Consider the following 21,635-nt stretch of genomic DNA (forward strand, 5'->3'; position numbering starts at 1 on the left):
ATTTGTCTTGTTTAAAAATTTAATCTAAAATTTGAACTCTAGTTGTGTATAAAAAATATACTTGGAGGAAGGAAGAATCTGGGATTTCTAGGAAGTAAAATGCTTAAAAGAGATGTTCATCTTTTAAGTTTTAGGTGAATTTGTTTTACTGTTATAATTTAGGGTTTATTCTATGGCACTAATATAGCACCTTTAAAAACAGTTAATTTGCATTTTAACAGAGAAAAAGACATTGTAATAGGTGATGTCTTCAGAAGCAAGGCTAGGCATTATCTCTATAATAAAGCATTGCTGTAATTTGATATGAGAAATATGTGTGTTTTAAGAAGAAACCAATCTAAGAAGTACCTAGTCATTTTTTTTAACTTTAGAAAGAAAAATTTAGTGAAGAGCATAGCAAATAAAAGCCAATTTTGACTTTATGTGACAGAAGCAGAAAACCTTTTTAAATGCTTTTTCACTTTTACATGTATTTCTAAGATGATCTGGTGAAAAATAATTTTACACTTTAGTACTTAAATAAATTTTATCTTCGTTTTCAGGCTTTCCCTGCCCACAGCCACTCTCCAGGTGCCTTTTACATTCACCTTACTCTCTGCAACACCGTGGATAAAGCTGCTGTGGAAATGAATAGGGCACATATTGGCAATGGGAAGCTGGCTTGTGGAAAAGAGCAAAGACATGAGAGATAATGTTTATTAGGTGAGCACAGTGTCTTGATTACTGAGCAGAAGAGTTGGCATTTTATTCCATAGGCAACAAGGAACAATTTCTAAAGACTAGAATAATGTTATACTCAGAAATATCAGTATTTAGCTTTTTGAATGTAGCAATTATCTTAAGTGTTAGACATTTAAGTCTAGACTAGACTGGTATCTTTTCTCACTTCTGAACCTACATCACCTCTCAAAACTTTAATTATAAATAAAAAGCCAACTGAGATAAATATAGGAACATCACGAATTTAGAATTCTTTTTCTAAGTACCTGAAATTTGTCCATGAGATACATTTCACCTAAACTTGCAAACCATTCTACCTACAGTAATTTAAGAATCATAATACTGATGTTCTTTGAAGACTTCTTCCTGGGGATTATTGAACAAGAAAATCAACTGTGTCTAGCTAGTCATTAATTATCAGGTGACATCCAGTACCTCTATTGTCATCGTTAAATATACAAAGAAAGCCTAATAATAGTTGAGTAGCAACTTACTTTAGTTATGATATAAGCCTTAAATTACAGAGTTCCATCCTGTGTGATTCCCTTCAGGAGAAGTTGAAAAGATAAATGAAAATCTGTTTCTTTTTATTTCAGTTAAGTTGACCCTAAACAAAGTAAAACTAGAGCAGCATCTTACGGGTCATAAACATAGAAGTTATAAACACATGGATAATGTCTATTACATGATTTCTGTTGAAATATCAGTAGAAATAAAAGGTATTTTAAAAAAACATGTTTCTATAATTTTTGCCAAATACATAGAAGTTATTTTTTGCACAAAATAAATATATGTTAGGAATCTCAGTATATTTAGTTTGGTCTTATTTCAGAATTATTTTTTATTGTATACTTCCCCTTTCCCCAGTATTATTTAAGATTTCTAAGGATTTAAAAAAGTCCATAGTTACCAAAACCATATGTAGTCTTCACCATAAAATGGAGATTGTTTTCCTCAATATCATTTTATAATGATTTATAGAAGTTAATTTTAATTATCATGAATCATTCTTCTATTTTATTTTTCCTTAAATGCTTGTTTTCTTCATCCATTTCAGTTTTTGCCTACTGGTGTAAGAATTTTATCAATTCATGAACTAGGGTTTCAAAATTGGCTTTGTAGCAAGGAGTGTATTTTCATTTCTTTTCAAGACAGCACATTTTCTGCTGTTATTTATGTCATAAGGTTTGTGTGGCTTAATTCTGACGGTTTCTTAGCAGTAGAGTAAGCTCAAAGCTGCCGTTCGCTTTTTCATTTTTAAAATGGTACTTAGAATTTGGACAAATGGCAATAAATTACCAGGGAGTTGGCTTATATTTTCATCTAATGATGTCCTAAAGATTATAATAAAATAAGACATTTATATAGAGTTAAACAATTATTTTGACAATATTTATTGCTTGAGGGAACCAGTAAAAGTAAAAGCTCATTCCAGAAAATGTAGTTAATAAATTAGGAAAATGTGATATAAATCATATAAAGATGATTCAAGAAGTAGATTATAAGTAATAGCAGTTTTCTTTCAATGTTACTTTGTTTCTTCTTCACTACACAAAGGCTGTATTTATTTATCTATGAGTTCCCAGCATAGTATCTAGAACACAGTAGACATTCGTTAAATATTTGTCAAAGTATAAATAAATGAATGGAAATAGACCTGAGCCTAATATTGTTTTTAAATTCCCATCATATGAACAAGGCTTGCTCCAAGTTGCAATTTAGTGCCTTGATTAAGCAAATATATCATTATATAATGTGGCTCACTCTCTCTTCCTCAATGATTTATTATGCAGGTCATTTTTAGAATTAAATACAGATCATTAAAGAAGGCACTTTAGAGAACATTTTAGTCCATTCTCTTATTTTCTAAATGAGAAAAGAGGTCCAGGAAAGCTAAAAAAACTTTTAAGTGGACTCCAAATTGCACAGCTTGTGGGACAGCCAGGACGGAACCCTGGTCTTCTGGTTTCTAGCCCAGTTTCCTTTAATTACACCATGATAAGTGTCAGTGCCAAGAATTCTAAAATTCTGAGAGCTGGATTTCAATCTTATTTATTATAGTGTTGCTTAAGACAAATTAATATACTTCCTTGAACATTACTTTCCTCATTTAGAAAAAAGAGAGAGTAGATTTCAACAGACTTTGGAGTGGGTTATGTAACTCAATGACATACTAGTTCATTGCATACGTTATTATTGTTTATTGCTCTAAGTTACTTATTGGCATTTGATTGTTTATTTCAATATGCTTGTTATAGACTATTTTATTTATTTAATGTTCAACCTTTTAGGAATACTGAAAAACTATCAAGGCATATTCTTACCTTTTATGTATAATCAAAACATTTGGCTACAGGCTGTTGTCAGTAATTTGAGATACTAGTGATGAAAGACTATAGTGTTCATAAAGACATTTAAAAACTCATTGTGCCTTCCTCCAGGATTGTAGTTAAGGCATGGACTTAGAGATGTAAGTATAAGTTACGAAAACTGGATTTATTCATTTATTCAGGTGCTTAGACTTGTAGATGACTTTTCAAAGAATTTCCTTAAGCCACCTCATTTTATACTACTCTTTAAAGCTGCTCCTCTGTAGTCATTAATGAAAGAATATGATTATATAATTAGACATCATCAGCTGTGATAGGGATTATTTTAGGCTCACACTGTATTACATCCACATTTTTGGATGTAGATACTGGACATAATTATAGGGTAACATAACATTATATTTATCCATGACTTCAAGTGAAAAATCATCCCTCACTAATGTAAACATTATAGTTCAGTAAGATTTGATGTCTAACCAAATTCATAGTTATAACTAGACTTAATCCATGGATGTTAAATGATGCTCATTAATGTGAAAAAGAAATTATTTTATTTAAGAAGTCCCCTCACATTTATTGTTAACCAGGGAAATAGAAATTTCAGGAATGAATAAAATTTTAGTGTTTGTGGGTGTGGATGTTAGTTCTGTAATGTATTTTAGTAATTATAATAAAAGATCTCAGTGAAACCAGTCTATTTGTTGTAAAGATGTGAGATGTCCATTCAAAACAACTTATTAGTGGGGGCAGCTGGCAAATGTTTGGGTTGAAATGCACAAGTAAACTTACAGACTTCCCATAGTTACAGGAAGAAACCTTTAGAAAATAAAACGTATTTATTGTAGTCTCCACTACTTCTTCAAATTTAGAACTAATGCTTTATTCCTTTTTGATTCTTCATGACTGGTATTTTATTTTTAAAGCCATTTTCCCAAAGCTAGTTGTTTTCCTACTATGAACTTCTTCCTCTATAATCTCCCCATAGAATATATTGTGTTCATAAGGACATTTAAAATATATATAATATAATAAATATGTATATATATATATATACACATAATATAAATATATGGAATAATGTAATATTAATATACATAAAACATAATTTAAGTCATTAGTTTGTTCATTTGTTTATTAACTTTAAGCTGAGGGAAACTTTTGCCTGAAGAGCTTTGTCTACCTTGGCTTGTTGTTAATAGGAATCAGACTTCCCTACACAATGTGGAATAAATGCTTTGAGTGAGAGGAGCTCAACTGTGTCTGTAGTCCTCAGGCACGTTTCAGTGCCAGGATGTATTCAGCCAATAAAATGCTTATACTTACTTTGTGGAGTGCTATGTGCTTTGGAAGTGTTTCCATCCCAAGCATTTAACTAGCAGTGATAAGACCATGGAAACTTTTAGTTACACCAACCTCCACTCCCTCTCCCTCTCCCTCCTCTTAGTGAGCAGACCAGCTTTTCAGTGCCAAATTTACAGGTTTGCAGTGTCCCTACTGAACTAAAAAGATACTCATAACATATACAATGCTTCTTTTGTTTATTCACCTCAACTATTTATTATCATGAGAAAAAAAAAGTCTAACAGCATCAATGGGAAAATATGTCAAATAAATATGTAGAACACTTGTTTGGGAATCTAGTGATACATATACACTTAGAAATGCTGCCCATTTATTTAGATACCACACGATCAGGTTATACCTACATTTATTTGTGCTTTAGATTCATACTGGAAATTTTCAAATGTGTATTTATCAGATCTTCTTTGTCGCATCTTAAATAGTCTGGCACCACGGTTACTGAGGTGGGATAATTCTTCCAACATGATGTCTCTGGGGATGCTGACTTTTTTGCCCAGGTGCATGCCATCTACATCTGTAAAACAACATTCATGTGTATGAAAACCCCAAGGTAAGCATTTGTAAGTGCTTTGCTAAATTCCATAATTTATTGCCTGCTATGTAGTGGCTTAAATAAAGACTCTTTATTCAAATTGCTTTAGGTTGAATCCTGGCTCCCTTATTTTCTAACTGTATGATTATGGATATGTTACTTATTTTTCTAAGCCTTGGTCTCCTCATCTGTAAAGGAGGGCTAATGGTAATAATACCCACTGAATAGGGTTGATAGGATTAAGTAAAATGCTTCATATAAATCACTTAGCAATGGTAACTGGCACATAGAAAGAATGACTGAAAGTTAGCTAATAACACTGTTATTATTTAGTGTTTCCAAATTTAATGAGTTTTCAAACAGCACTGCTTATAGTTGTTTTAATAAGTTTTACTTGGCACTCCACATTTTTATGTGTTGGTTTGAATTATCCCTATCACTAGAAGGCCTACCCTTCCACTCATGCCATCCATTTCCCCATCACTGTCAAAATACCATTCATTCTGCAGCCACCACCAAGGAGCCTAGTATAAAGTAGGCAGGTGGTGAGTATTGAGTGAAGAATCCTTCCCAACCCAGCTTAAGTGCTATTTATGTGAATTCCTTCACTAAAATCTGTGTTCATAATTATTCATGCCTTTTCTGTATTCCCATCACACTGAATCACAATTACTTGATTCCATTTTACTGATTTAATAGTTTGCAATTTTTGTTTTGTTTTGTTTTAATCTTTGTGTCTTCCATGCCTTAAATATGGGAGATGTCCAGTAAATGCCTGTTATTTTTTATTTCTAGTACTGGATTTTTTTTAAAACTCAAAAGAGATCAAACTTTTCTCTCTACTTTCTCCTTTAATCAAGAATATATTTCTGTGTCACGCACAGAATACTCTTGCCACTGTACACTGGGCCAGGAAGTGTACAGGAAGAAAAACTGGGCCACTAGTAAAATAAATAATTATGCTGATTGATTGGGATGACATTCTTTGACAATGGGACAAATTAACCTTAGTAGTTGGGCTTTTGGTGGTATTTAAGGATGAAACAACAGAATTACTTAAATTTTCTCCTTATTTTACTTTGGAAAAAAAATCAGTTTGTTTACATATTTTGATGTTACATGAAGAAGAGTTCCACTAATCATAAAACTAATAATATAAAGACTTCTGTTTCTGAGAAAGTGGATATACTTTCCCTATACCTCTGCTAAATACAACTAAAAATCCTGAACATTATGTGTAAAACAAACATGAGATGACTCTGAAAGATGGGGAGAAGAAGGCAACTAGCTAGGGACCTCACAACTCAAGGAACAACATGGTGGTGAATTCTCTGAGTTTTCTTTTAGCTACAAAATCCCAGACTTGGAGCTAAGATGCTAGCAAGCCAGACAGACCAAGTGCAGACAAAAAAAAAAAAAAAAGCCCTAATAAAAGACTGTTATTGGCAAAAAGACCAGGAAAGGAGCAGCCTAGAAAAAAGAAAACTTTTAGACGATAGCCATTCTACCTCAGCAAAATACCAAAGAAAAAACTTTGGTCCTACCCACATCAAAAAAAGCTAAGTGGGGAGCCTAGAATTTTACCCTTCTGAGGCTGTAAAAAGGTGCCACAATACTCCCACTGGGGTGTTGTCAGAGAAGCCAGGGAAGAAACTGGGACTTTCATTATTATTGGCCAGTAACAACCTTCCCTCCCTGCAGTGTTAGTGGAGACCATGTGGGGATTTCAAATGACCACTCCCCCCCAGCAGTAACAAAGAGTTCTTCCCCTCAAGTTTCAATGGAGGACAAGCAGGAAACCTGTATTACTACTTCCACCTGACGGTGATGAGGTGGCGCTCTCCTTTCCCGCTGAAGCAGTGTTAGACTAAGATAAATGAAAAAGAAGGCTTAAATAAGAGCAAGGGTCTTAGAACATAAAACGAAATTTTCTAAGTTCAAATAAAAAAAATCTCTTATCATACGAAGAACCAGGAAGATCTCAAACCAAATGAAAAAAAGACAGATGCCAACATGAGATGACTGAGATGTTAAGATTACACAACAAAGATTTTAAAGCAGCCATGATTAAAATGCTTCAAAGAGCAATTACAAAGCTCTTAGAAACAAATGAAAAAATAGAAAGCTTCAGCAAAGAAATAAAAAGTCATGGCAGCAAAATAAAAGATGTAAAGAACCAAATGGAAACTTCAGAACTGAAAATATAATAACCAAAGTAAAAGTTCAGTGGATGGAATCAGTAACAGAATGGAGGGGAGAATGGAAAAAAAAGTCTGTGAACTGGGAGGTAGAATAATGTAAATCACCCAATAAGAACAACAGAGAAAAAAAAAATAGACTAAAAAAGAAAACAAAGAAAGCCTTAGGTAATAATTGGGCTAGAACAGAAGATACAGCATTTGTATCATTGAAGTCCCAGGAGAGGAGAAGGAAGTAGGGCTGGAAAAGTACCCAAAGAAATAATGGTTAAAAATTCCCCAAAGCAGGCAAGAGACATAAATCTACAGGTTCAAGAAGCTAAGAGAATCCTATACAAGATAAATTTATAGAACTTCACAACATTATGTAATCTTCTAAAAACTAAAGCAGCCAGGAAAAATGACAACTTACCTTTAAGGAGGAAAAAAAGGAGAATGACAATGAATTTCTCACCAGAAACCATTGAAACCAAAAGGAAGTAGCACAAAGGTACTGAAAAAAAAAGTTGTCAACCCAGAATCTGATACCCAGTTAAAATATCCTTCAGAAATAAAGGAGAAATTGAGACATCTTCAGAAGAGGGGAAACTAGGAGAATTTGTTTCCTGGAGTCCTATCCTAAACAATGGTTCAGGCAGCTCTACCAAAATACAAGACTAGTGGTTTCTAAACAACAAATTTATTTCTCACAGTTCTAGAGGCTGGAAGTCTGGTGAAAGCCCCCTTCTGGGTTACACACTGATTATTTCTTGCTGTGTTCTTACATGGTGGAAGGGACAAAGTAGCTCTCTTGTACTTCTTTTATAAGGGCATTAACCTCATTCATGAGGACCCCACTGCATAACCTAATCACCATCATGTAATACCATCACAGGGGCATTAGGATTTCAGTATATGAATTTGTGGGGGACCCAAACATTCAGACCATTGCAAGAAGCTAAGGAAAGTTCTTTAAACAGAAGGGAAACAATAAAAGATGGAGCAAAGAATACAGTAAGCAACATAAGAATAAGAATGCAATAAGCTTCCCTTCTCCTCTTGAGTCTTCCAAATTATGCTTGATATTAGAAGCAAAAACTATAAAAGTCTCTGATATAACTATAAATGTATGCATAAGAAAAAGTTAAGACAATTATATTATAAACAGAGGAGGATAAAGGGACATGAAAGTAAGTAAAGTTTTCATACTTGAACTGATAAAGTAACAACATCAGTAGACTTTGAAAAGTTAGGCATATGTAATGTAATTCTTAGTGCAACTACTAAAAAAGCTATTACAGATAGACTTGAAATCACAAAGATAAATAGAAATGGAAATATTAAAAAATGTTTAAGTATTCCATATAAAAATAGGAAAAACAAAGCAGAAATGAAAAACAGAGGCAACAAAAAATAAAATGATAGAGTTAAGCTCTAACACATCAATAATCACATCAAATATAAATGCTCTAAATATACCAAAGGACAAGACTAGTAGATTGAATTAAAAAATATGACCAGACTATATGATGTCTACAAAAAACTCACTTCAAATAAGTGAGTTGAAACTACAGGTAAATTGAAAGTAACAGGGTAGAAAAATATATATCAAGATCAAATATTAATCAATGGAAATCAGGAGTGGTCATATTAATATCAAATAAACTGAACTTCAGAGCAAAGACAATTACCAGAGACAGAGAAGGCATTATATAATGATTAAAGTATCAATCCACCAAGATGACCTAGAAATTCTAAATGTGTATGCACCAAACAGCAGCAACAACAACAAAAAGAACTAAAGAAGTGAAAGGAGAAATAGACAAATCCATAATTATAGTTGGAGACTTCAACATCCCTCTCTTAACAGGATGGAGCAACAGACAGAAAATCAGCAAGGATATAAAACAACTCAATAATACCATTAACCAGGAAGGTCTAACTGACACTTATAGAATATTTTACTGAACGACAGAAAGCATGCTCTTTTCAAGTGCCCATGGAACATATACCAAGGTAGACCATATCTTGGGCCATTAAACAAACCTCAACAAATGTAAAAGAGTAAAATTGTACAGAGCATGATCTCTGATTACAATGGAATCACACCAGAAATCTGTTACAGAAAGATAATAGGAAAATTTCCAAACATTTGTAAAGTAAACAACATACTTTTAAATAATCTATGTGTCAAAGGGGAAGTCTCAAGGGAAACAAAAAATTCACAGACCTGAATGAAAATAAAAATAGAGTATGGCAAAATTTATGGGACACAGATAATGCAGTGCAGAGAGGGACATTTATAGTACTAAATGCATACATTAAAAAAAGTCTCAAATGAATAACCTAAACTTCCACCTCAAAAACCTAGAAAAAGAAGAGCAAAATAAACCCAAAGCAAGCAGAAGGAAACAAATCATAAAGATAACAGCAGAAATTAAAAACCTGTTAAGCATGGAGTTGGCTTTTGAAAGATCAATAAAATTGACAAATCTCTAGCTAGACTGACACAGACAAAAAAATAAAAGACACAAACTGCCAATGTTAGGAACAAAACAAGGGATATCACTACAGACACCTCAGATAGCAAATGGATATTAAGAGAACACTATGAAAAACTTAATACATAAATTCACATGTATTTGAAAACTTAAAAAAATTCACCAATTTCTGAAAAGCACAAAGTATCCCATCTCACTCAATATGAAGTAGATAATCTCATTAATCCTATAACTATAAGGCAGCCAAATTTATAATTTTTAAATCTCCAAAAAAAAGAAATCTTCAGAACTAGATAATTTCACTGGAGAATTCTACCAAACATTTAAAGAATTAACACCCTATGCTACATAATCTCTATCTGGAAATAGAAGATGAGAGAACAGTTCCCAATTCATTATTAAGCTAATATTACCCCCATACCAAAACCAAAGACAACACATAAAAAAGAAAGCTAAAGACCAATTTTCCTCATGCATATAGAAGCAAAAATCCTTAACAAAATATTAGTAATTAGAATTAATATATAAAAAGAATTCTATGCTATGAATAAGTGTGATTTATTTCATGGATACTGGCTGGTTCAATATTCAAAAATCAATGCATTCCATCATATTAACATGCTAAAGAAGAAAAATCACACGACCATAACTTTGGGATCTAGGGCTCGGCAAAACACTGTTAAACTTGATGACACAGGTACAATTCATTAAAGGAAAATTTGATAAATTGGACTTCATCAAAGTTAAAAATTTGTACTCTGAGAAAGATTGTTATGAGGATGAAAAGACAAGCTACAGAGTGGGATACAGTATTTGCAAAACACCTATTTGACAACAAGTTAGAATATATAAAGGACTCTCAAAACTTGCCAGTAAAATGCAAACAATCCAATTAGAACATGGGCAAAAGACATGAAGAGACATTTCACCAAAGAGGATGTACACATAGCAAATAAGCATACAAAAAGATGTGCAACTTCATTAGTCAATGCAAATTAAGGAAATTCAAATTAAGACCACAATGATATGTCACTACCAGAATGGCTGAAATGAAAAATAGTGATAGTTCCTAATTCTGGGGAGGGTATGGAAAAACTGGATCATTCATATATTCTTATTGGAAATGTAGAATGGTATAGCCACTGTAGAAAGTAATTTAGTAATATCTGTTAAAAAATGAACATAGAACTAACAGTAATAATGGGCATTTATCCCAGTGAAATGAAAGCTCATGTTCACACAAAAACCTATGTACAAATGTTCATAGTAGCCAAATTCTTAATTCAAAACAAAATGGAAACAATCCAGATGCACCTCAATGGGTAAATGGTTAAAAACACTGCAGTCCATTCATACCATGGTACTCAGCAATAAAAAGAAACAAACTATTGAAACATACATAACTGTAGAAAATTATAGTAAGTGAAAAAAGCCAATCTTCAAAGGTTACATACTGTATATACACATATGGTGTCTATATAATTTATATAGTATTCTTGAAATGAAAAAATAGAGAGAAAAAAGGAGTAGATTAGTGATTGGTCAGAGTCTCTTATCTGTATTAATGACAATATTCTGGTTGTGACAGTGTATTATAGCTTTGCAAGATGTTACCTTGGGAGAAATTGAGAAAAGGTACATGATGGGAGAACTTTGTATATTTGCATATGAACTACAATTTTCTCAAAAAAAAAAAAAAGAAAAAAGAAAAAAAGAAAGCTACCAAGCTATGAAAAGACATGAATAATCCTTAAGTAAAAATTGCTGTAAAGTCTGTAAAAGCTACACACTGTCTGATTCCAACTATATGAGCTTCAGAAGACAGGAAGAACAGAGCAAAGTAAATGATGGTGTTTTATAACAGTTTCCTAGGATTTGTTTGCCAGCCCTGCTGAGTTCTACAGGGAATATTCACCTTCATTTATTTACAAGTGTTTGGAATCTTTGTTACTGTGTGCTTGGAACATGGAAAGAGAAGCCGGGTTAATTTTCAGTGTATTTTTCAGTATACATATACATATATATATGCATATTATATACTGAATATATATATTCACTCATATATATTCAATATATTCTAGAGGGAGTGACAGGGTGGGCTGTTTCAACTTTTTGTTTCTATAATCAAAACAGCAATTCCCTTTAGATCACAAAAGACAAAAGAAACAGTATTGCTTATACTAACATAGTGCAATCACTATGGGAGGGGGGAATTGCCTTTAAATGTTTCTCAAAACAATTTAATTAGCAATGAGAGAGACAGAGAGAGAATGAAATAATAACACAAAAAATTGAAATCCACAGATTTTTTTCCATTAACCTTTTCCAGAAATACATACTCCACATGATATAATTATATATTCCAAATAATGTTTTTAAACAAATTTCGGTTTTTCTGAAAAAACTTTCAATGGGACATTTTCAGGAAATGAAAAATGCTCCAAGGCAGGCAGCCACTAGAAAATGCAGAGATGACAATCTTAATAGTAATGGAATCTTTCTCCTTACAATTAAGACCACAAGGCTTTTCCATAAAGAAACCAAAACAGAAATGCAACTTTTTTCTTCCTCCTCATTTCTGTTACTGATTTGTGTCATTACAAACAGTTAAATGAAAATAGAGGTGTTAAGATAAAGGACTGACATATTATTATTGCCTTCTGTACCTTCTAAAATTTCAATCTACGGCATAAGTCTAATTTTGTGACTCCAGACGCAAATTTGAGAAAATGTTTTTTATCTTATTTCCCTTTTCCTAATGGCCCCTAATATTAGCTGATACCACCAACCTTTCTGAAATAGCCACAAATTAGATTCCATCCTGCTGGCCTCTGTATTTGATGGTAGTCTTCTAGGGTGGGTTTGACAGGAGTTGATCTGCTTTGTGATTGATTCAGAAGCAAGTATGTGACCTGACTCAGGCCAATGAGAGTGAATATCAGGACTTGTCTCTGTAAATATGCCAAAGATGCTTTCTGTATCCTGCTGCATGAAAACATGGAAGTATATCATCCAGGAAACTTTTGGCAGGTACATGGTAGAGTATTGAGCCAGGCTTGGGATGAAGCTTATCCCAAGGAAATCAAAACAAAGAGAAACAGGAGAATCCTTGGTGGCATACTTGAGTTGCTAGATGAAGAAGCCCTACCAGATCACCTCTGAACTTTTCAGATATGTGAGCCATAAATTACCTTTATTGTTTAAGCTAGTTGGCTTCTGACTAAGAACCTGCTGGTGTAGTTATTCTCTCTAGATTTTCATCTCACTGATGTAGGTCCAAAAAGTATATTAGGATTGGGGTCATAAGGATGAGTGAGGAAGGCCAGCCAGAGAGCCCAGAAGTGGGGGCCTCAAAGAGGAAAGAGAGCAGAGAGCAGAGCTATAACAAAAATGGATATACCCTGGCCACAGACTCATCTGGTTTCTAAGAAGCATTCACTCCTTTTTAGCAAAACACTAGAACCATCATTCAAGCTGCTACAAGGAATAGATGTTCAGTAAGAGCCACGAGGAACTTTCAGGGTCAGGGTGTACAAAGAAATAACCAGCTGATACAATCTGTTATTACTTGCAAATTTATACCATGAGAGAGGGGAAGTAAGAGACAAAAAGGAAAAAGGAGGAGAAGGCACACAAAATAATAGCCCAACCTCTTATTCTTCATGCTCCATTCCACTTCCTCTAAGTCTACATTTTCTCCCTTTGAGAACCCATCTGTGACTTTGAGTGACCATCTGACAATATTAAGGATCTCTGGAGCCAGAAGTACTAGGCGATAAGTCAGTGCTACAGCAAGCTTGTATGTGGCTCAGAAGAATCAAATGATAAACTTTCAAGAATTCTGTGAGCCAGTAGTTAACTTCAACGAACACAACCATATTAAAATTTATATAAATAGTATTTAGATAAAGTATATTTAAAACAAAGCAATAAATACTCAAAAAGTATTACTTTCTGCCTTTGTCTTTTATTGCTTTTTGCTATTATCTGTGCTCCTGATGTTATTTATATCTATTTGTATGTGAATAGTGGAAATACTATATAATGTATTACTGCACATCTTTTTCTAATTCTGCATTCAGTGTCTTCTTGATGGTATCTTGAAATTGGCCATGGTGGGAATATTTATACCATAGAAATTGGCAAACTCTACAAACCAAGGCATTCTACCCCCTAAAGAACCAGTTTTTAAATATTTACTAACAAAGACCTAGATAAAGGAATATGTTAAGTCAACACATTCTGCATAAAGAAACAAACAATGAAAGGCATATCTAAATTCTCCAAGGTTTTCTTCCCTTCCCTTCCAATAGCTAAATTTATTAGGTAAATGGAGCAGGAGTTCCAGACCATCTGTGAGTTGGGGAATCTAATATATGAACACTTTCATTACTGAAACTTTCATAGTGAAGAATACTGTCAACTGAGCACATAGAATTCAAGTTCAGCTGTTCTCTGCCCTTTATCGCAAACCCGTCTGCAGGGTCTTAACAGTGTGTTTAATCTGGATGCCTGATAAATGATATAACTTGTTCAGGATACATATCTTTGCCCTGATGGATTAGAAGCTTGTCTTTGTGGCATTAGATCATCTATTGAAAATAATATTACTAGGCATACTTTCCTATTGATGTCATTTATAATCATCCAGAATTTTCCCTTCATTCTTTAAAGATTTTATAGGATTTGGAATATAGTATTTTGCTACTATTTCAATTATTTATGAATAGTTGATTATTTAATTATAATTTGATATAGATACATAACTGGAGGGTCTTCACCATAATCAAATTAATTTCCACAAAAATCCTACAAGTTTTAATCTGCTAGAAATATTAAATAATTGTTACTAATATTCTTCCTCAGTAGTGTCCTCAAATGTAAAATATTTTGTGGTTAAATTAAGATCCAAAATCTTACATTAAAAAGTTCAAATATTTTGGGGCACCTGGGTGGTTCAGTCAGTTATGCATCCGACTCTTGATTTCAGCTCTGGTCATGATCTCACTGTTCCTGGGATTGAGCCCCAAATTGAGCTCTGTGCTGACAGTGCAGAGCCTGCTAGGGATTCTCTCGCTCTCTTCTTCTCTCTTTGCCCCTCCCCTACTTGCGGGTGCACACGCGCTCTCTCTCTCTCAAAATAAACATTTTTTATAAGTTCAAATATTTGGTTTTTGAGTATACTCTCCTACTTTTCATACTGAGGAGCTCCATTACTGTGAGTATTAGAAACCAAATGGAAAATTGCATTTTATTGAGAGAATATGTAATCTTCGAAAACATGAACAGTTCCTTTTTCAAACCTCTGTCAGTGCATAGTCTTATGAACAAAACTGGACTTCAGTTCCTCCAAAGGGAAACATTCTTTTTTTTCCACATTTATTTCATAGGTTGACATTCTGAAACTTCATCAACAATGATTGATTGCGCACAGGTAGTCCTACATATTTAAGACGAAATTTTGATCATACCAAAAGCTACATATTTAGTTAGACCCATGAATCTAGATCATAGTCTATAAAGATACCACTTATACATAGTTGTACTAAGACAAAAGATCTTTTAAAAATCTACTTCCCCACGATTCCCTGGCAGTTGCCATTCTGGTGGAATAGACAAAAAGAGTGGAGGGAAGTTAATGGAAATTGACTTGCTTTAGGGTGGTCCTATTGATTTACTAAGAAGCCTGAGGCCATATATTTTCTCTGCACTTGTACAGGTCTCTTCTGACTGCTTATAGATGGCCTGTTTTAATTGAATATAGTCCATAAAATATACTTTATTTTAAAATGTAACAACCATATATACATATTACATGAAAGATAATAGTCCAGACTGTGATTTTGAATAATGCTGGAAAAGTCTGCAATTGATAATGTCAGTAATAATTTTCTTTACATTAAAAAGTTGATTTTTAAAACCTCTGAGATTCTTTACTTTCCTATTTTATATCTCTTTGCCTTGATTTGAGTTCTAAGACTATTTTGTAAAGTTTTCAAAAACTTGCCATTAAAATATTATTGTTTAATAACTATAAATTTATAAACATTTAAGAAATGAGATTACCAATGTATTGAATTCTACAATTTGAATTATGCAACCATTTAGGACTGTTTATGAGATGTACTTGTAGAGCATTTTAGAATGAAAAAGACAAGAAGGAAATTCAGATGATAGTATACATATAGTGTGGCTGGATTTATTCACTGTGATTTCAATTTGGGTATTAGCTAAAATTTAGCCTAGCTCTCTGCAGCCACTTCTCTGAAGGGTCTTATTAGAAAATTAAGAACCTATGGCATGCTCAGAAAATCTATGAATTTACAAGATGTTACTGCACACAACTTTTCAAAATAAAACATGCTTTTTTCTTGGAGTTTTGGAATGCTAATGTCAAAATTGAAACCAAAGAAAACTAATAAACTTGTACACTGAAGCATTAGGTTAAAATCTTTTTCTCCCGCATACTTTTTGTATTTTGTCTCTGGTATTTAAGGCCTTCTTGGTGTCCTTATTTTGACACTGATGACTTGGTTAATTACAGTTTAAGATAGGCTGATACAGGAAAAGCAAAAAGAATCTTCACAGTCTTCCATCTGAATTTCTAGATTTTACACTCTGTACTTTTCAAAGTGCCCTTACAATTTATGTCAATATTATCATCGTCTTTGTTATTGTTGGAGAAACTCAAACACATTGATGTTTGACTTTGGCACAAAGTTCAGTAAATTAGAATCATGGAATTTTAGAATTAGATGTATTGGTTGGGGCGTCTGGATGGCTCAGTTGGTTGAGAGTCCGACTCTTGATTTCAGCTCAGGTCATGATCTCAGAGTTGTGGGATCAAGCCCCACATCAGGCTCTGTGCTGACAGACCCTGCTTGGGATTATCTCTCTCCCTTTGTCTCTGACCCCCCCCCCCGGACTCTCTCTCACTCTCTCTCTCTCTCAAAATAAATGAATAAAAGCTAAAAGAAAAGAATTAAATGTATCAGCAAATCCAACCTCCTCATGTTCAGATGAGCAATCCAATGGCTAGTCTGGAACCCAGGGCTCCTGGTACCCTATCAACAACTGCACTCCCTTTAGAACCTGGGCTTCCTGTTTTCAGACCACAAAGCTAAACTCTTTTCCTGAAGTCACCAAAACAGTCTGCTCAGTCCTCTTTTGTGTGCCGGGAAAAGCTATTCACCAATCATGAGGAAAAAAATAAAGAACATAAACAGAAAACATACCAAAAAAGCCTTCACGGCACCCCAGTGAAAAAACTGTAGGGTGACTGAAGCAGCCTTCTGAGGCACTGTGGTCTTCCCTGTTTCTGAAGTTCTTCTGAACTGTCTGTTATATCTGTGTGTAAGACCAGGGCACAGCATATGCGCAGTTCTGCTTATGGCTATTTTAATTACAATTCTTTCCCCACCCCTCCTCCCACTTCTGGTCAGATGCCAGTTATTCTAGAGAGCCTCCCCTTCTTTTATTCTTATTCCCCCTCCTCTTTTCTCTGTCAACTTATTACTCCTTATTACTCACAACTCATTTCATGCTTCCCTATCTCTCTTTCTCCTCTCCAGTAGTCAAGTCTCAAATGAGTTCCTGAGTGAGAGAAAAACATGATTTATACTGAAGAATATTGACCAATTAGGGATAAACAACACAGGGCTGTTGTCCATGAAACTTTTATAAGCCAAGTTTTCTTTCCCCCACAACTAATTCATGCACAGATAATGGCAAAATATTTTTGCATTTTTGTCTGTCTTTTAGAATAGCACTTGTTAGATGGCAGCAACATGGCTCTTCATACTCCTGTAAGAAGCACAGAAGTTTTGTATCACAGCGGTAACACAAGACTACTACCACTGTCAACTCTACTCCTTCTAACATTGATGATGATGGTCATGATATAATGATAAGGATGGTCAATGTGAAAGTACACAGCCTTAGTGTCAGGGAATACTCTCTATTAATTATTTGTTGGGAGTGTGGTAGATTTGCTGCTCATGCATAATTTGACACCACAAATATAATGGATTTATACTGAGTAAAAATTTAGGGCATAACCAGTAGAGGCTGGAAGCTATCTACATTTTTACTTCTTCTATCCAGTTCTATGTATTTTAGTCTACAGGGATAGGATTGCTCATCAATTCTTTGAGGTTGATTCTTCTTCAGATGAAATGAGTACTCTGATATAAAACTCTCCTTATTTGATTCTTACATTTTTCTACTGTTTTAATCTCAAAGGCTCACTAGCTATAGTCTCTCCCAGACAACAAGAACTGGAGTGAACTTCCAGTTCATGTTAAAAGACAACACATTTAGTCATCTCATTGCCACGTTTCATTCTCTTCCAGGCTAAATGTTTTTGAAAAATGATGTAAAAAAATAAAGAAGTTATAACACACAACAGAAAAAGGTCCTGATGCACAAGGGGAAAAGGAGGTGGGAGAAGGACTTGAAAATATCTTTCTCTGTTCAGTTTTATAAAGGAAAATGCAATCCAAGTTTGATTTACTTAGTCTTATTATTAAGATAAAAACAGTTGAATGTTCTATCTTAAATTATCCAGATTTTTACTGCTGTGATGTATTTGAAAATTTGGAGGATTATTCCCAAGAAAGCTTCTCCGCAGTCTATGTCGCATCTCTGTATCCAGGATACTTTCTTAGCTCCAGATCTCTAGACACTGTATCATATAAAAATAGTAAAGTTCCACATAAGATATCAGAGGAAATAAGAGAGGAAATAAAATAGGGAAATTATTTAAGCTATTTCTTAACGTACTACAGCTATTTTATCTGAGATGAGTTAGGAAAGTCTGTGATCATCCTGTGTTATCTGGATACTTGACCTCCAAACAAAGGCAGAGCATGTGACTCCACTTAAGGGGGCTGGAAATCTACCCGTGACTTGGGAGGAGGCTTCCATAGACTTTTCATGGCCAGGACCTACTGTGGTAAGATAATAGTTTTGAGGGTCTTTTCCCCTTGAGATATAGTTGTATTTTTTGTTTATATTTCATAAACATAAAAGTTATGTTGTAAGAAAAAGAAAAAGATATTCTTACCCTTGTAGGTCTATGGCAGGACTAACATAGAGTAGAATCCAACACATGATTTAAACTGGGAATACATTAAATGGATCAATTGATTAATTATTGTGCTGCAATTAGAAAATAACTTATCTCAGCTAGTTGTAAGGTAAATAATTTATTCTCAAATTCAAGTGTTCACCCCTTTTTCCTTATTGATCAGGAAAACTATAAAAACAATTTCAAGTAAACTACCTGAAGCAGGAAATATAAAGAAGCACAAAAATTTAAAAGAAGTATGAGTTTTTGAACTGAACTGATACAAGTTTAGTTCTGGAATCTGATTCAGAATTATTCTCACTGTATCCCAAGCTAGTCTAACATCATAGTAAAACTAAATTGAATCCAGTATGGTAATTGTGTATTGCAAAAGATAGAAAATGAAACTTAACAAGACTGTTTAGATATGACACTGTGTGGGGAGGGGAGTTCAAAAAATCTTTGATTCTATTCAGTGTGAGTTATGGAAGGTAAAATATGAAAACACTATACTTACCCCTGTACCCAGCTGCCCTCACCAGATATCATGCCTTTAGGTCTCGATAGTGTTCAGGTGAAAGGTTACATTCCTTATCAATGGAGGGGAAATAAGGAGGCATTCTGAAAACCCCATAGATATATCTGGAATGGCTCAAATCAGCCCTTAAAAGCCTCTGAATACTTTACCTATTCACTTTTAATTGATACTATCCTTTGCTCATAAAGTTGAATTTCCTTTGTAATAATCAAAATGCAATGTATAAAGAATTGCTTTCCAGAGTTACTTGCTAGAACTTAAGGAAAAGGAGAGTAGAATATCATCTTGTATCTAATTTATATTAAATTTTGGGAGGGCGTATGCTTTGAGACTACATAAACTTTACATTTCCTTAAAAATTATAAATAAAAGTAGATCTCTACAGAAAAATGTCTTAGTAAACCAATTACTAAATACGAAGACTGGTTTCAGGGTTGGAGAAATTCACAATATGGATTCCAACTTAAAAGCTTTCATACAAAAAAGATAATAGAATATATTTTGAATGTTTTATGCAGTATAAGGTAAAAGAAATCAAGATATGCCATGCAGGTTGGACCATCAAGATAAATATGAGACCTGGCCAAAAAAAAGAATTGAGAGGGATATTAATTTATAATGTGAAATGTGAAAGGCAAGCCAAACAGAATGTACATCAGCTGTCAGATTGCTTCATTCCTTTAGAGCAGTTGTTCATCTGAAAATAGCTTCAAATGAGAAAGGATGACTACAAAAGGATTAGTTACCATAGGCTTTTCTACACTCCCTAGAGCTCCAGGTTTGTTATGACAGAATAGCAAAGATTTAAAGGAAGTAAACTATAGAATATTAAATAACATCAGGAAGGATCTATGTTAATGGTGAGCTATGTTAATGCTACAAAGGATTTTTATTGATACCATTTCCATGGATTTCCTTCATGATGGCTGATGCTTGCTGTTTTCTCTGCTTCACCATGGTATTATGTGAAAGCATGGTTTTTTGTTCCCTATAGAAAATAAAGGAACATTATTGAAACATCATGAAGAACTTGTCTGGAGTGTTTTATAATCATCCTTTTGAAAGACAGCATCTTTGTTCTGTATTAGGAATTTATCATTGCTTCCTACTGAGTGACTTTAATATGTATTCTCTATCTAGTGACAGAGCATGTTACTCATTGACAGGCAAAGTCACACTGTACAGAGGATAATACTCAGAGTTTCAGGCCCAGTCTTATCTATACACTTGTACAATGGTCACCAGGCAATGAGAAACAATGAGAGAGCTGCCTCCTTTCCCCTCCCTCTCTCTTTTCCACAGTTTATTTTAATCTGTCATTATTTCCTTATTGGCCTTCACTTGTACCAGCATCACAGTACATCAATTCCAGCAAACTGTAAGAATGAAGAAAGGACACTAGATTAAACCAGGACTCTTTGGTGGTGACATTTTAATATTGACATCAACAGCTGCCCTTTAAAGCAAAGAATGCCCATTTATGAGTCACAACTCTGAACCTCCTTGGACAACTGACTAATAAAACATTTTAGGAAACAATATACTCACCTTGTTCTTAGACTGTGCTTTTCAGCAGGGTTGAATCCCAATTTGTGGAGGAAAGAGTGGAGATGGAGTATGGATGGCACTTGGGCCCGATGGTTTTTATCCCTGAGCCTGGGACGGCATGGTCCCTAGCTCTGACTCAAACTGGGGACTGAGCCTTTCTGAAGAGACTGGCATCCAGCTGACATCAACTGACTATATATAGCACCAAATACTTCAGCTACTCATATCTTCCTGGCGAAAGGGAGGAACAGAGAAAGATTAGGTTTTCTCCATTGTGCTTCTAGTTTGAGAGATGATTGAATGAACATACAGAAAGTTTTTATGGAGCACCTTCTCTTTGAGAAGATAGTAGCCAAAAGGGATTTTGAAAACTTTTTGACATGTAGATCTCATGCTACCTCTTAATTGAGGCGGCAAGAGACACATAACATGAATGAGAACAGAATGATCATTAACTATTAAAATGAAAGTCTGGACAATAATATCTACAGAGTTTCAAGAATAAAGAAAGGAATGTGGAGCAGAGTCATCCCTTAAGCAGGAGTGAAAACAGATGCTGGGTTCAGAAAAATGGGTAATATTTGAATGCTGAGGCAGGTGAGCACTTTGAAATGGTGTTAAAGTTGAGCCATGAAGCTATTTGAGTAAAAGCTTAGACTCATAACTGGGTCACACTTTTTGAAGAAACCCTGTGAGGAACAGTGCCTACAAAGTTGACTAATCTTTGCAAGGTCTGGAGTCAAGGAATCCTGTTTGGGAGAATGACAGGATAACAAATTTTGAAGGTGGGCCTTGTTGGCCTCCTTGCTGGTCTTTGAACACAGAAGAAGCATGTTCCCATTTCTGGGCTTTTGCTTTTA

The 21,635-nt window shown here is 34.2% G+C and overlaps 1 protein-coding gene across 1 annotated transcript in view; it reads right to left on the reverse strand.

Annotated features, from left to right (window-relative positions):
- Positions 1 to 20,943, reverse strand: part of MYOZ2 (myozenin 2) — a 40,844-nt gene extending 19,901 nt beyond the window's left edge. The window contains exons 1-3 of the mRNA XM_019418519.2: positions 20,776 to 20,943; positions 20,127 to 20,215; positions 4,757 to 4,926 (exon numbers count right to left, since the gene is read on the reverse strand). Of these exons, the coding sequence (XP_019274064.1) occupies positions 4,757 to 4,926; positions 20,127 to 20,202 (246 nt within the window). The 5' untranslated portion in view covers positions 20,203 to 20,215; positions 20,776 to 20,943. The remainder of the gene's footprint in view (positions 1 to 4,756; positions 4,927 to 20,126; positions 20,216 to 20,775) is intronic.
- Between the last annotated feature and the right edge of the window lie 692 nt (positions 20,944 to 21,635).

Source organism: Panthera pardus, unplaced genomic scaffold (assembly GCF_024362965.1).
Source record: "Panthera pardus isolate Hobbes unplaced genomic scaffold, ASM2436296v1 HiC_scaffold_13, whole genome shotgun sequence".
NCBI lineage: Eukaryota > Metazoa > Chordata > Mammalia > Carnivora > Felidae > Panthera > Panthera pardus.